Source organism: Ambystoma mexicanum, chromosome 11, assembly GCF_040938575.1.
Source record: "Ambystoma mexicanum isolate Mex_15411 chromosome 11, UKY_AmexF1_1, whole genome shotgun sequence".
Lineage (NCBI taxonomy): Eukaryota > Metazoa > Chordata > Amphibia > Caudata > Ambystomatidae > Ambystoma > Ambystoma mexicanum.
This window is the reverse complement of record NC_090934.1, coordinates 1288154738-1288170381: the sequence shown is the minus strand read 5'-3', so window position 1 is coordinate 1288170381 and position 15644 is coordinate 1288154738. Positions and strand designations below refer to the sequence as shown.

Below are 15644 nucleotides of genomic sequence, written 5' to 3'. Positions count from 1 at the left end.
CAACCTCACTGATGAGCAGATCCACACCCTCTACCGTCTGGACCGGGACACCATAGCCGCCATTGTGGACATGACACAGGCTGACCTTGTCAGCATGATAGATAGCCCAACCGCCATCCCACCCCTACTGAAGGTGGTGTCTGTACTCCACTTCCTGGCCACAGGCACCTACCAGCACACAGTCGGACAGTTGCATGGCATTTCTCAGCCACTGTTCTCACGGACACTATTGCAAGTGCTCGATGCCCTCCTGAAGCACGCAGACGACTACATCTCTCTACCACGCTCGGAGCAGGAAATAACCAACACAAAAGTGGGATTCCATGCACTTGCCGGCATACCGGGTTGCATTGGTGCCATCGACTGCACCCATGTTGAATTGGTCGTCCCACATGCCATGGAGGCCCAGTACCGCAACCGAAAACAATTTCATTCCCTGAATGTACAGATGGTGTGTGACTCCAACAGGATCATTACACATTGTTGTGCCCGATTCCCTGGATCAACCCATGATTCTATGGTCTTGAGGAACTCTACAATACCACGCTACATGGAGCGACACGCAGGGAACAGATCCTGGCTACTCGGTGAGTCTCATTACATGCATGATGATGTGGGGTATGTGAATTGTCAATGACCTGCCAGGAAGGGGGGGGGGGGGGTGTGCGTACGTATCAATGGCATTCCACATCATACGTTTCTCGTCCACATACAGGTGATGCTGGATATCCACTGAAGAGATGGCTCCTCACACCAGTCCGGAACCCACGGGACCAGCATGAGGAGGACTACAACCATGCCCACTCACGTACCCGTGTAGTCATTGAACAGGCATTCGGCCTACTGAAGACCCGTTTCCGCTGCCTCAGCAGGTCTGGCGGGGCACTCCTGTACCGCCATGAGAAGGTTGCAAAGATGGTGATGGCATGTGTCATGCTCCACAACATGTGCGTACGTAGAAATGTGCCCATGCCCCCTGACGCAGAACTGCAAGCACCTGATGATGGTCATGATGAGGGTGGGGATGTGGCAGCACCTCATGGAGTCTGCGAGGCACCGGAGGGCCGTGACATTCGTCAGCATCTCATTGATGTATGCTTCTAGCACTCACGCCTGGTGGCTGATACATGGACACGGGACTCGTGGCACTGCGTGTGTCTGGGACATGCACAATATGGACTGTACGCCTATGATGGCCTAGTACACAAAGATCAATGTCCACACTTCTCATTGGTTGATCGTGCACTTTTTATGGCATATGTGATATCATGTTGAACACCCTATCGACCCGCCACCCAAGTGAGCCCAACACACCCCCTCCACCCTCCTACCTCCCCCCCGAACACCAGTGTCCAAAGATGCTCATTGTCAGTGGGCTGTCGCTATTGCATGCCCCCTCTGCGGGTATCAGGGGCACCCCTGCCTGTGGAGCGCAGGTTCCTTCCAGATCTACGTTGGGGGCTGCCCTGGACGGAACTTGCAACGGATGATGTGTCTGCCTGCTCACGTCCATGCATGTCCCTAAGGGTTTGCGAGAGCTCAGTGAGCACACGGCGCACTGCGGCAAGTTCGGCACATACGTCTTTGGACGTCGCATGCAGTTCCCCCCTCAGGCTCTCGGTGCTACTCTCCATTTGGACTCTCAGGCTCTCGGTGCTACTCTCAATTTGTGCCCTTAGCGTCTCTGTACCTCTCTCCATTTCTGCCCTAAGTGTCTCTGTTGATGTTTCTATGTCTGCCTTGGTGCCCCCACATTCATCGGCATGGCCCTTGAGGAGTGTGGCCATTTGCTGCTGTTGGACGATTAACTTGTCGAGGGACTGTTGCCTCTGCTGGGCCATGGCCATTTGCGGTGGTGTCACAGAGGGGCTGTTGTCCTCATGTTGCCTTGCCACAGGGCTTGTGGGGGATGGCCAGTCGTCGTCTTGTGGCTGCACCTGCGTGGTATCCTCATGTTGTACGGGAGGGGACAGACAGGGGGATTGGGACAGGTCATGGATGGATCTGACCTCGACATCCCCGTCTTCTGTGTCCGAGCATGCTGCCATCAATGGGGTGTCACCTATGGTGCTGCTGCCACCAGAGGCAGTGCCTTCTGTGGCATCCATTGGGGGGACCTGTGGTGGTGGTGTTGTGGCCATGCTGGCTGCTGGGGTGCCTGTTGATGTTCCCTCCTCTGTGCTGCCACCTGATTTGTGCTGCTGCCGTGTCTTGATGCGTGCAGCTGAGGTGGAGGGTCTCTGGCCGTTGGTCTTGGCCCTCTTTGCAGGTGTGCTGGTAGGGGTGTCCTGTAGCTCGTCGTTTGGATCGGACCCTGTGGTGGAGTAAAGGAGGCCGAGGGTTATTGATGGGTCAGTGGGAATTGGAATGGCATTGTATCACATGCATTGGGGTGGTACCTGAGGGTGATTTGGGTCGGGGTCTTGGAGGTGCTTTGATTTGTGTGTGGAGTGAGGGTGCAGTTGTTTGGCAGCCTGCAGTTAGGGTGTGCCTGCTGCACGTGTAGTGCGTGTATTAGGGGTTTTTAATTATTTATGTATTTATTGTGGGTTTTAACGTGCGCTATCAGGCCGATGTGTGTGGGCGTTCTCCTGGACATGTGTTTCTGTTGCACTATGTGGACGCATGGTACTTCACATGGATGGACTGTGTGGATTTGGCATTGTTTTATCTGGCCCACCTACCTGAATCTTCGGATGTCTGCACTCCTTTCTCCATCCCTCCGACTCCCTCTATGCTCTCCATTCCGATGGTGGAGGCACAGATTTCTTCCCAGGGGGTCAACTTGATGGGTGATTCAGGACCTCCCCCGGTGGCTGTGGCAATGTTGCGGTTGGCAGAGAGTATGCTGCGGACGCGTATCCGCAGGTCGTCCCATCGCTTGCGGCATTGCTGTGGGGTGCGGGGTGCGGTCCCCACCGCACTTACCCGCTGTGCCACCAGAGCCCATATGGCCTTCTTGTTTGCAAGTGCCGTCCTGGTCATTTGCGTGGAGAAGACGACGGCTGCATTCTCCTGGAGGGTCTCTGTTAGCACTGTGAGTTCCTCACGGGAGAAGTGGACCTGCCGCTTGCGGTCGCACGCTTTCTTCGCTACTTTTCCCATTTTTCTTGGTTTCGCTAGGGTGGTTGACGGGTTGGGGTGTGTTTCAGGGTAGTGATTTTAGTGGTTGTGTTGTTTTGGTGTTTTTATAGGTGTACGCCGGGATGTTTCCCGTTCCGGGCCCATGTTTTAACTTCCGTTTCCGTATATTTCCGGGCACCGTACTTTCCGGTAGGCGCACACTGCGGTGACCGCTAAGTGGGGTGGCGGTATTGCACCTAGGGCGCCGTACGGCGGCGGTGTGGGCCGTTTTGGGGTCATTTCCGCCATCGCGGACTTTGCACTTCCGCCGTGGCGTGGTGCTCGTGCCCGATGGGTCGGAATGGGCCGCACTTTGCTCCTTCGTACAATGGCGGAAACGCTATTTACGCTGTGGCGCTCCGGTCAGTCGCTTTCCGCCAGGGTGGTAATGAGGGCCTATGTAATGACAGGATACATAACAAGACACATGGATGCAATTACATTTGGACATGTTTCATCACATTAGCATATTTTCAGTGTCTCTGGAAAATATGTAATCGTATTTGGGATCTGGTCCACAACACATCAGAATAACATGACTAGAGAGTGAAACATAAGTACTACTGCTGGAGCTGATTTCTAGCTAATTTGCAAAGTAGCTCATTATGGGAGACATATGTATGGTATCCTTCCAGTAACAGCCATATGTTAATGTTGGTATGTCATGGTATGCTAGAAAGTCATGAAACAAAAGGGTAAGAACATCCATTATGATTCAAATCTATTCTAAAGTCACTTTATCTTATGAATACCACATTTCCTTAGGCACTAAAACCAGGGCGACACTCAACTGTGACATCAAGAGGTCATTTCCAATCTAATCACAGTGAGTAACATTGACTTGCACCTGACATACTAGCAGGGTAAGGGTCAGTCAGGTGTAAGTCAAAGTTGCTCAGTGCAACTTCGTCTATGAATAACATAGCCATCTCTAGGGATAATGCAAGGCTAGGTCAGAGCCTAACCTCTTTGGGGCTCATGTTTGTATGCTGCTCCCTGCCGCCATATGTCCATAGTTTGCCCGTTGGAGTGGAAAAGAGCAGGGTAAAAGGTGGAATACATGTGTCTACACTGCCTTTTGCTCTTCACTTTTGCACTCTGCCGTGTAAAGGCAGTTAACACTGCCTGGCATGGCGGCTCTCACAATTACAATTAAACCCTGCCGACATGCGAGAATGTCGGGCCGGGCATAATTGTAAATGTACATGCTGCCTGCTATACGCACTTGGCAGGCAGAGTGTACAATGGATCTCTTTGTGGCCCACCCACCTGCTTTATACATAAAGCTGGCAAACTCCACGGGGATCTCCAGCATTTGCCCCAGCATGAAAATCGATGCTGGCGCAAACGTTGGAGCATATGAATGTCAGAGAGTTCGGGAGGAGGCGGAAACGAGCCATAACATGAATGCATGACATAAAAGCCTTGGCAAGGCTTCTACTCATTCATTTATGTTATATGCTCATTGAACACGATGAGATCCTTTGTGAATTGACCTTCAAGTTTACAGACTAAGACAAAAAAAGAATGTATAATGTCATGGCTTTGAAGAAAGAAATGCCGATCTTTTTACCTTGTTTGTCTCCTGTTAGAATCCAGAGTTTCATGTTAGCCATTAGCAAACTGGAAATGGTTTCAGATACCCCTTCTTGCAACTTGTCTTCTACGGCGGTTGCGCCTAACAACTTTGCAAAGATACACAATATATCAGTAAATATTTAAATATGTTTAATACATTTCAATAACTAATAATTAAAATACATGCTAGCCACATCACATTACTGATTTAATGCAGTTCATCACTAGATAATGCAAGGTTATATTAACATGGCGAACCCCTCTTGAATCTATCTACTCAATTGCCCAACACTTTGCCAAAAATGCACTACCCTAATGAAATCCTAAAATCAGCTTCAGTAGCTGTAGGCAGTCTATTTGAACTTAATAAACTGAATCACAATTATTGGAAATGAAGTTGAATTTTAGGGGGTATTTAGTCTTAAAATTGTGTTTCTGTCAAAATTGAGCTTTCTCTGCATTATTCTCAGAACAATTCTATTTACATACAGAAATGCATATTTAAAAAAAAGTAATAATTCGAGCAAGAATCTGCTATTTGGCTATTCACAGCACCAAGTTCAAAAACATTACTTTGCTGTTCATTTAAATACAAAAAGTCAAATAACGAGAGGATAAAGCAATGTACAAATAAACAGTTATGGAATGCATTGTGTTAATACCTGGTTTGAGATGGCCAAGACAATGTGGGCCCAAGTGACAAAGTAGTTAGCATGAGTAACTGCGATTCTCACGTTGGGGGCGGGAGTGGGTTATTTGGTTTACAACAGAAATTACTGTGAGTAACTCTGGCTTGCTCCTGACTTAGACATACGTTAAGAGATAGCCACAGCTACTTATAATAACTTCTTTGGTGAAGCAAATTGCCCTCTACAGAAGTAAGTCAATGGAATGGGATAGGTACTCATAGTAACATTTTTGTAAATCAGTCCCTTCGGGTGATGAGGGAGACAGAGATGCCTATTGATAAAGAAGAGAGATTTTCTGTTAGCATATTTAACTTTTTCGTATACCACACACATTGCCCCTTTCATGAAATGCCTAAGAAGAATACAAAATAAGCATAATGTAACTTTCAGTGGCACCAGCAAGTAATACATGCTATTAAACAAATGATGGGTACAATCTGCAATAATTAAGCAATATGACCCGAGCAGCGAGGGCATTACCGACTCAGGTAATGCCCCGGGCAAATAGTTATAGGCCCGAGCGAAGCGAGACTGCAATAAATGACAACATAACACGTTCTGTGTCTTTTCGCCACCCGTCAGAGGTTGCTCCAAAATAAGGCAGTTTTTATTATGCTGCTTCAAATTTCAGTGCAGCCTCTACCTAGGAATGAGCAGGCATCAAACCCCTTTCATTGGTGGGTTCCACCTCTTGAAAACCACCATACAAAACACTGTCCCACAACGTCCTGCCACACCCACACCCCTCTTTCTTTCCATGCTTGCCTCTTGGTGCTCCCTTCTGTGCCCTTTTTTTCCTGCTCCTCGCCTACCTAGTCCCCCACCCATGTGACCCCCACCAGGCCTTGCATCGCCGCTACATGCTGAGCCGTCCTCTTTTTTATGCCGTCTTCTGTGTTATGGATTTCCTGTACTGCTTCTTTTGTGGGCATCAGAGAAAATTCAGTCTGCACACCCCAAACGAAATAAAGAATACGTTGCTTACCTGTAATTCCTATTCTCCAGCATTGGTATCTTGCATAGATTCACATGCTGTTCGAATATTCACCTTCACCCGGCTGGGTATCCTCGGTAGCATTAAAGCAGTTTACATTTAAATTCGAAACTGCAATCACTTTAGTGTTCTCTTAGAGTCGTTTTGTGTTACATTGCCCCACAGCCAATACACAGAGAGTCCCCTAGCTCCCCACTGGAGGCCCTCTTCAGATTTAGCATATCACACGTGAAAGTAACAATATGAGCCAAAGTTAGCCATAAGCGGGCTATGAGGGAGGGTTGCATGTGAATCTATGAAAGATACCAATGCGGGAGTACTAGAGTTACAGGTAAGAAACGTATTCCTTCTCCAGCATTGGATCTTTCATAGATTCACATGCTGTTTGAACAGATTGTAAAGCAGTATCCATAGCGTAAAGAGTGGAGGGAGATGTCTGTGTTACTACCCACTATAAGGTTGCGGAAGAGGCACAGATGCATCCCAGCCAAGGCTCTCAAAGGGAAGCAATGAACGAGCAACCAAGGCTGAGACTCAAGGGAGTTGGTGCAGGTTGGTTCTTAGGCACAGTGAATCTTCAAGCTCACCACAATGGAATGCCCACAATGGAAGCCTGCATGGGTCTAAGGGCATGGGGTGTGTGGCTCCATTCTGCTTTGCTTTGTCTCGGCCCAGGAGGGCCTCCGTCCACGGATCCTAGGCCACGCCCCCAGCAGCTGAAAATCCACTCCTCATCGTGCTAGGGCATGGGGTGTGTGGCTCCATTCTGCTTCACTTTGTCTCGACCCTGGATGGCGTTGATCCACGGATCCTAGACCAGCAACTGAAAAACCTGCTCCCCACCCCGCTAGGGCTGAAGCCCCCAGGGGTCTAAGTACGCAGGGTGTTGCGCTCCCACAGAGGTGTTCTGCGAGAGCAGGGGTGAGTGGCTCCCCTATCCTGAGCTCAAGCAGCGGATCCTGCATGGGACTTTGTTGAACTGTATAACTTTGCCACCTTGTGACTGAGGATTACTATTGGAAGAGCACTACAAGGTGAGAGTAAGAAAGTTGGATTGGTGGTTGCAGTGACTGTGACTGTTGCCTACATCTTATTATCTGGGCTACATTGAATATCCCTCATGGATGTGCTGGGATTTCCCCCTGCCCCATCTCATCTTCAACATCGCCACACTACCCAGCCCCTTCCTATGCCAATCATGCAAGCTTGCGCAGATCCCAGGCGCAAGATTCTAACTGTAAGGCACACATTGAGAATGTGCCCCCCGCGACAAGGAGTGGAGCATGTTACTGTCACCGATATAGCCATCGTTGAAAAAGACTGCAGCCCTACCAAGCTCAAGGGTGAAGCCTATCTTCTGATTAAAGAAAACCATCAGTTCTTGGGGTCCTATCAAGATCCGCTTGAGGGGGGTGATAAATAAACAAAGATCTGCCTCCAGTATAAGCTGTTTTCCCTTCTGGAAACAGAAGGAGGGCATGCCTCACACAACTAGCCCTAAGAGCATTTGCTTGGCCCCTGGGCCCTTGACCATACCTGGCCCAACCCTAATGACTATCCCTCTGCCAACACCTGAAGAGAAATTAAGTCCACCGGACCCACGGGCCAAAATAGATCTGTAGACTGACGACATGCCCGAAAATAAGTCTTCTCTCACTAGCAGCATCTGGAGTGAGAACATGACAAAAATGTGTTCACGGAACAGATCCTTCCTTCACCTAACTCCATTAAGAGGTCCTAAGCAAAGCATTCATCATACCAGACCCAATTATGCCTCACCCGTTAAGGAGAAACGCAGTGCCCAGGGGTGTAATTGTAGCCAAGTGCTTTTTGAACTGCCCGATATTAAAAAGCTACTATTGGTTTTGATAGAAGCCCAAGGGAGGTGAGGAGGGGATCTTGTGGGGGAATCTCTCAATAGCCCCCTGGACGCAAAGGGTTCTTATAAAATACCCCTGGAAAGCACTGAGAAGCTTGCCACATATGGTATAATGACCTCTGAAGACCAGGCTTACTCAAACAAACCTGACAATGCAAGCCAATGCGAGCCAATCCCAGGGCTTTCTTTACTGTGAGAGCAAAATGAACACCAATGTGATCAACTCCAAGAGGAGCAACTTGCAGCGCAGAACAGACCTAGTGAAACTAATAAAGCCCTTAATGCGAATACTAGGCTCACCACGCGGGAGAACTGGGATACAATTACTGCGAGAACACAAGGCACGAGCATGAGTGAAAACAGAGTATGTAAATCCTGTACAAGGGAAAGAATGACCAGTAATCAAGACCTTGGGAGAACAAGGAGGGACACATTATTTCTCCATGGGGTACCAAAATTACTTCCCAACCAGCGAGAAACAAGGGATGCTCTCTTGAATAAATGTTTACATTTGCTTCGTATTGTAAGGGGCCGTGCCTTTGTGACCAGGGAAGCTCTAGTGAACGGCCATAGAGTGTGTAATGAGGGTGTCAATTCCTGTGAATCCGTTAAGCTGGAATTTTGGGACCAAATAGTGGCCAATTATATTCTGGGCAGAGCTCGGAACTCCAACTTAACAGTAAACAGCAGAATTGCATTTAGTCATTTTCCTCATCTGAACTCTATTGGTCTATGTGGTCATTTCTCACAAAAGTCAGTTCTATCTGGTACAACTTAATACCATTGGCGAAAAGGCCAAATGGCAATCATTGTGTTTTTTATATTTGTGGGATCTTGACTTGCCTTGTGAAATTAGAAAAGGGAATTTTCCCATTACTTTTGAGTAGTAGGTTCTGGGGGCCATCACCAAAGTTACATTGATTAATTCACTTTTTTCTCTTTTGCTTGACACAATGTATTTTTCAAATTAAATTGTTTCTGTTGTGTTAGGATGCACTTTGATGGCCTGACGGCCGAATAAAGCTTTATTGATAATAGAATGTCCACACCCTATGTTATGTGCTAACACAGTTCTTTTATTAGATAAAATTAGGTTTAGGTGAATAATAAAATGTTACTCACCATAGTGACTACAATACTCGTAGTCCATAGTCCCTGTTCCTCCATCCTGTATGGTCCTGCCCGGCACAGGAAGGGTACGTACAGGAACTTTTTGGCAGCGAAAATCGGAGCTTCCCCTTTAAATTTAATATAGCGTTCAGGGGATCGCCCATAGGCACGACCACGGCTGCTAGCCCCGCCCTCCGGCACCTTACCTCAGTCCCCTTTTTCACGAAGGTTGCTATTACCTGTTGTTCTAAAGCAGTGATAGTATATTCCAACATTAGGACAATAGGAGGTGGGTCGTGTGGAGGAAAGGGGACTATGGGCTAGGAGTACTGTAGTCACTATGGCGAGTAACATTTTATTACTCCTTTATTACTCCTACGTCCTGCCCCCTTTGCTCCATCCTGTATGGGTGATTCTAACGCAACCCTTTCTATTGGGGGGCGGTCCTGTATGGCCTATGATAACGCAAACAGGTAAAACAGCCTGGCTAAAAGCTATGTCAGATCTGGTGGTGGTATTCAGAGAGTAGTGCTTGCAGAAGGCTCATGGTGTAGCCCAGGTACACCGCTCTGCTAATGACATCACAAGATCATGTCTATGAAACGCTACCATGGTTGCTTTAACTCTTATGGCATGTGCGTGAATTCTGGTATGAACGTCTTTGTTTTGCACCTTTTAAGCCTCTAAAATGATTGAGACCATAAACTGACTAAAGAAGCTTTGGAAGGCTGCGATCCCGGTGTGGCGCCCTCAAAGATGACGAATAAGGCTTCTGTTATACTGACGGCCCTTGCACACGAGAGGTAGAACTTGAGTCCCGTTCTAGAGAGCATAGTGCTTTTTCCGTCTTCGACTGAGGATTTGGAAAAAACACTGGTAAACATATCTCCTGGTTGATGTGTAATGGACTAACGATCTTTGGAAGGAATTTGGGATGCGTTTTCACCACCACCTTAGCTCTGTGGAATACTATGATGGGTTCCGCTGCAGACAGTGCCTGGATATCATAAATTCTTTCAGTTGATGGGAGTGCTACCAGCAAGACTGTTTTGAGGAGGACCCACTTCATGTCGATGGTGGGCATGGGTTCAAACGGCTTATGTGCTAAGGCTGACAGAACTACATTTAGACCAGGTGAAGCCTGTGCATCTGAGGAAATAACCCCGACAAGGTAACTTTTGACTTCCAGATTGGATGCAGAGAAGACTGTGTCATCTGAATTCTTAAATACTCTGACAGCCACTAAGTATGTGTGGTACGTGTCCACCTGAACCCCTGAGTGTGCAAGATGCGCTACAAAGGATAAAACATTGTTAAGGGGGCTAGAAAGAGGGTCAATTCCTTTATCCCTCACCAAGAAGCACCACCTCACCCATTTGCTATAGTTTTGCATTCTGATTGAGTTTTTCCAAGCACACTGAATAATGTCTAGGTTACTCTCGGAGAGTGCCCAGTGGCACAATTTTAACTGATCAGGTTCCAGGCTGCTAGGTCTAGCCCCTTCGGCGCTGAATGGATCACCGCCCCCATCCACTGCTGTGATAAGAATTCCCTCAACTTTATGGGCAGCCTAAATGGGCCCTGTGTAGTCAGCTGCAATAGGTCAGAGTACCACACCCGCCTGTAGAAGTGGGGTTGGAGGGAACGCATAAGTGTGAAGATTGTCCCAGCTGATCTGAAATGCATTCCCTAGGGAGTTGGTTCCCTGTCCCTCCCATGATGCTAAGTGGTGACGTTTGGTGTTCTCTTCTGACTCAAAGAGGTCTTCTTGGGGGTGACCCCACTCTGTAAAGATTGGTATGAGGGACTGCATCTGTAGTTCTCACTCGTAGGTGTTCTTGCTGAGCTTGCTAAGTCTGTCTGCCTCAGAATTGCTGTCCCCCCAGCAAGTGGACAGCCTTGAGTAATATGCTGTGAGACAAAGCCCATTTCCAGATGTACACCGCTATCACGCATTGTCGAGTGGACATGGTGCCCCCCTGTTTGTTTATGCTTTCAAGGCTAGACCAATGTATTTGTGTTCCACCGCATTTATGTGTAGCTGAGTTCTCTCTGCTCATTACTCAGTGTATGAAATTGTCTTCCAGCGTGAGTCTCCAGCCTCTCAGGATATGTCTGTGGTTACCACTACAGAAGGGAGTGCATGCCATAGCGGAGTCCCTATCGTAACCTTGCTGTCCGTGATCCACCCCAGAGATCTTGATGTAGAGCCGCTGGGATGGGTAGCATGGCTGACTGCGCTCCCATCTCATGGTTTCAGACTGACGCCAAGTGAATCTGAATCCTCCTAATTTTCATTTTGTCATGAGGAACCGTTAAAATGCATGAGGCTAGAAGCCCCTGCATATGCTGGAACCACTACAAGGACTTAGTCTGCCTGCTCAGGAAGTGTTGCACCACCCTCTGAATGTCCGAAAGCCTTTCCTGCCTGGGGAAGACACAGTGAGCTACTGTGTCCCATTTGACTCCCAAAAAGAGAATACTCTGTGCAGGAATGCTTAGACTAACAGTGGTTGTTGGTTAATCTGGCTGTGCCTGGGTGAGGAAATTCAGATTTGGAAATGGAGCCGCTAACTGCAAGCTGAGTAGCATAGAAACAAAAGCTAAAAAAAACGAAGGAAAAGTGTGGGAAAAATCACCCCAAAGCAGGCGTTCAATACTCAGTAGTTATATAGACTCAATTAAGGGTTTAACAGGTTAATTGGCTTCATAAGCTGACAAAAATCGCATCTATTTCATGGCAATAAAAAATGTATTAAGTGAGAATGCATCAAATTCTGATGTCAATCAAAATGAAAGTTGCCAAAAATAACAACATTGACACTTTCAAAGACTCTAATAACAACATGGAAACTTTCCAAGACACTAATAATGCAAGCTGCCAAGTTGCTAACAAATGGCGTAAAGTAAAATATCCTGGAAATTGCCAACTCCGTGGCCTTCTGGGCTTTGTCAAGGCAAGCAACACATTAATACTGTCATTGAATAATACAAATGATATTAACAAATGGCCCTTCGCAATAGCACCTGGGGTATTCCAAGCGCCAAATGGGATTACCAAATAAATGATCTCAGGCCCAAATAACCAGACAGTCTCAAAGAATATGGCAAAATACTACTTTATTTTCAGTTTCAAAAAGTAGGGAAACTTGGCGAACAAACAGATTGTAGCTCACACACACTCAACGCATTTCCATTACACAAAAGACTTAATACCTCGATGTATGTCATCTTTGACTTCAACCTACGCAGCAAATAATAAAACCTATCGGGTGGAGGGATTGGTTAAGAGAACATATATACCTATATTCTGTACAAGTGTTAATAACATCATTGGCTGCCCCTTATATGGTAGGAACGCCTTAAACACCCTCTAACTACGTAAAATACAGATAATAGCATAATGCCAGCAGCGTGTAGGTTTCTGCAACAATGTATAGTACACCATTGCATAGGCCCTTATGACTGGTTGGCACTCTCCTCCAACCTTGGACATTTGGCTTGTTAGGAGCACGTAAGCAACGAAACCCAGGTGCAGGGGAATGTCAGACGACTGTCTTTCTTACTTAATTAGCCTACCATCTCTCATCAGTTAGGCCCTAAGCCAAGGCTTCTTGTTTGTAGTTGACCTTGCAGTCTGTTCTCTTCTTTGGAACTTTTAAAGAAGTGAAGGTACATTGCTGGCTTGTTTGCTGGTCTTACACCACGTGCGAGGAGACCATGATTTTGTCCATTCTGTCCTTTCATTTAGTGCTATTTGATTCAATTATTTTGGGTGCTATTACTGCTCTTGGCATCTGGAGACTTGGTTGTTCTGTTTTGCATATGCTTTATGCATCTTTGATTGTTCAATACTTGGCACTCACAAATGTCCACTACTTTACTTAATCTGAGATAAATATGTCTTACGTACAAGGCTTATCATCTTCGATTCCTTTCGTTCCTTGCAGTTGCTTCTCGCTATGGCATCCATGATCCTGAGCCAAGAAAATACACTTTGTTCTCACACAAAGCTGTATTCCAGCGCCTTTCAGCCCTGCAGCCTTAGTTTCTCTCCTCAAGATATCTTGCTTACTATTATACAACGCTGACATCCATTTTCTTAACATGCCTACTTTACTCATGTTATATTTCCTACTTTAGCAAGCTTCTACGTTGTCTCCTCTACCTTGCGTTTCTGCGTATAACCATCTACTACATCTCATGTCACTTTTCTTCTTCATGTATATGGTTTTCTTCATATTCGCATATATGTTTTCTTCATTGCTTCAGTTATGTCCTTCATTCTTTGGACATCCATTCATCAGATTCAGTGTTTCTGTGTATCTTCTCTCTTTGTGATGTCACTTCTCTATGTCCAGTGGTGTCTGTAGACTCATGTCCATCATTTCAGTTTGAGGGTACAATAGGTACAGTTGTCTGATCGCATAACGTCTCTCATACCTTCAATATGATATTGGCATGATACCAGATGTCATGCACAGTGGTTTCTTGCTGTTCTTCCAGTATGACAGAGGTGAGGGGGTGGGCCCTCCAGATGACATCTACATCTGTCTCTCTACATTCCCCCCTAAGGTCGAGTTCTCGACCACTCCTCAATTTTCTTCACCTTTTGTTCACACAATACTTGGCCCATTCCTCAAGGCATTCATCATTCACGATTTGCACTATCTGTACTGGTGCTATCATCAATAAGTGTGCACTGCATCCCATAATACCTTCTTCCCATCCTGTACTGGTGGCTACTTGTCCAAATACCAATAGCTGAGGTCTCTTCCAGCATCTTGGCAACCCCAGTGTTTCTCATGTACCTGCACAATTCAGTGTCTTTTGTTCAACAATCCTCATCTGTTCTCCGGTCATACCAATGAATGAGCACAGGAGCATTCTACTTTTCCAACCTTGGTCTTTTTCCATCTTCTTTATTTTTATGTAAGCATCTTCATAGAGGAACATTATTTTTGACATCCATCATAGAGTTTCCGATTTTCCTTAAAACTGTCCTCTTGTCATGCATGCTGCTAGATGACTGAGACAATTTGCATGATGTGTAGGTATTTTTCTTGCTATGCATGTTCTGGCTGTGCTCAAGCCATAACAGATTAGGGAACACACATAGTAGCTCTCATCTGACGTTCTTCTCCCTACTTCCTTCATGTGAAACATGCTGAATTATCAAGATATGTGTTTATATCATCATGATCTTCTTTAGCATCCCTCTTAAATCGGATAATTTGCTTGGAAATATCAGGGAAAATATTGCTTGTGCTTTTGTTAGGGATAAAAACAACTGTCTCATTCTAAACACTCCATCTGTATTGTAAAACATTATTTGTCAAAATGCTTTAATAAGGAAATAAAGAATGCACATTGTACAAAACGTAGCCACAAGAAAGTTTGCAAAAGAATTCTTACATTTCACTGCATTTTGTGTATCAATAGGTCTTCCTGCTAGCAATGTGTCTTTCATAAACTGGAAAAAAATGCCATTTTCTTTTATCAACACGTAATTCCTGTAACGTTTTATAATAATCACACTCTTTTATAACAGAAACTGTAACATTATTGCAACGATGATCCTTTGAATAATAGGGGCTGTCATAGGATTTCCAAAAAAGGTGATGATATCAACGTTTTGTCTCACCATAAATGGATAGATTTGGTGCATATAAGTGAAAACAGCATACGACAATGTGTGTAATGTTATAGGCAACATAAAGGCCTAGTGCGATAGTCGCTTGTTATGTTCCTCTCCCTTGTCCCCACCCCTCTTGCATCAAATGTCATCAGTCCTAGTATGATAGTCGCTTGTTGTGTTCCTGTCCTTCCCCTGCCCCCCTTCCCTTAGCGTTTGTCATTCCCCTGCACTACCAGAAATGTTGTCAGGCGTAGTACGATAGTCGCTTGTTATATACCTCCCTCCCCCACACCCTCCTCAACTTTTGTCAATCTCCAGCACTACCAGAAATGCTTTCCGGCCTAGTACGATAGTCGCTTGCTTTGTTCCTCTCCTTTCCTCCCTCCCCCCCTTTCCCTCACCTTTTGTAATTTCCCTGCACTACCAGAAATTTCGTCAGGCCTAGTATGATAGTCTCCTGTCGGTCTCATCTACCTCCCCCACTCCCTCCCCTCCTTATCATTGTCAAAGCTCTTGCACTATCTGAAATGTTGTCAGGCCTAGTACGATAGTTAATTTCACATTCTTAATGTCTCAAGGCCTTGTAAGAATGTCACTGTATTTTCCCTTGTTCCCTCGCTTGCCTTGAAGCGG

At 46.2% G+C, this 15644-nt stretch overlaps 1 protein-coding gene across 1 annotated transcript in view; it reads right to left on the bottom strand.

Moving 5' to 3' along the window:
- ATP8B4 (ATPase phospholipid transporting 8B4 (putative)) overlaps window positions 1–15644 on the bottom strand; it is a 5389235-nt gene that overhangs the window by 1849614 nt on the left and 3523977 nt on the right. The window contains exon 18 of the mRNA XM_069624764.1: window positions 4697–4808. Within this exon, the coding sequence (XP_069480865.1) occupies window positions 4697–4808 (112 nt within the window). The remainder of the gene's footprint in view (window positions 1–4696; window positions 4809–15644) is intronic.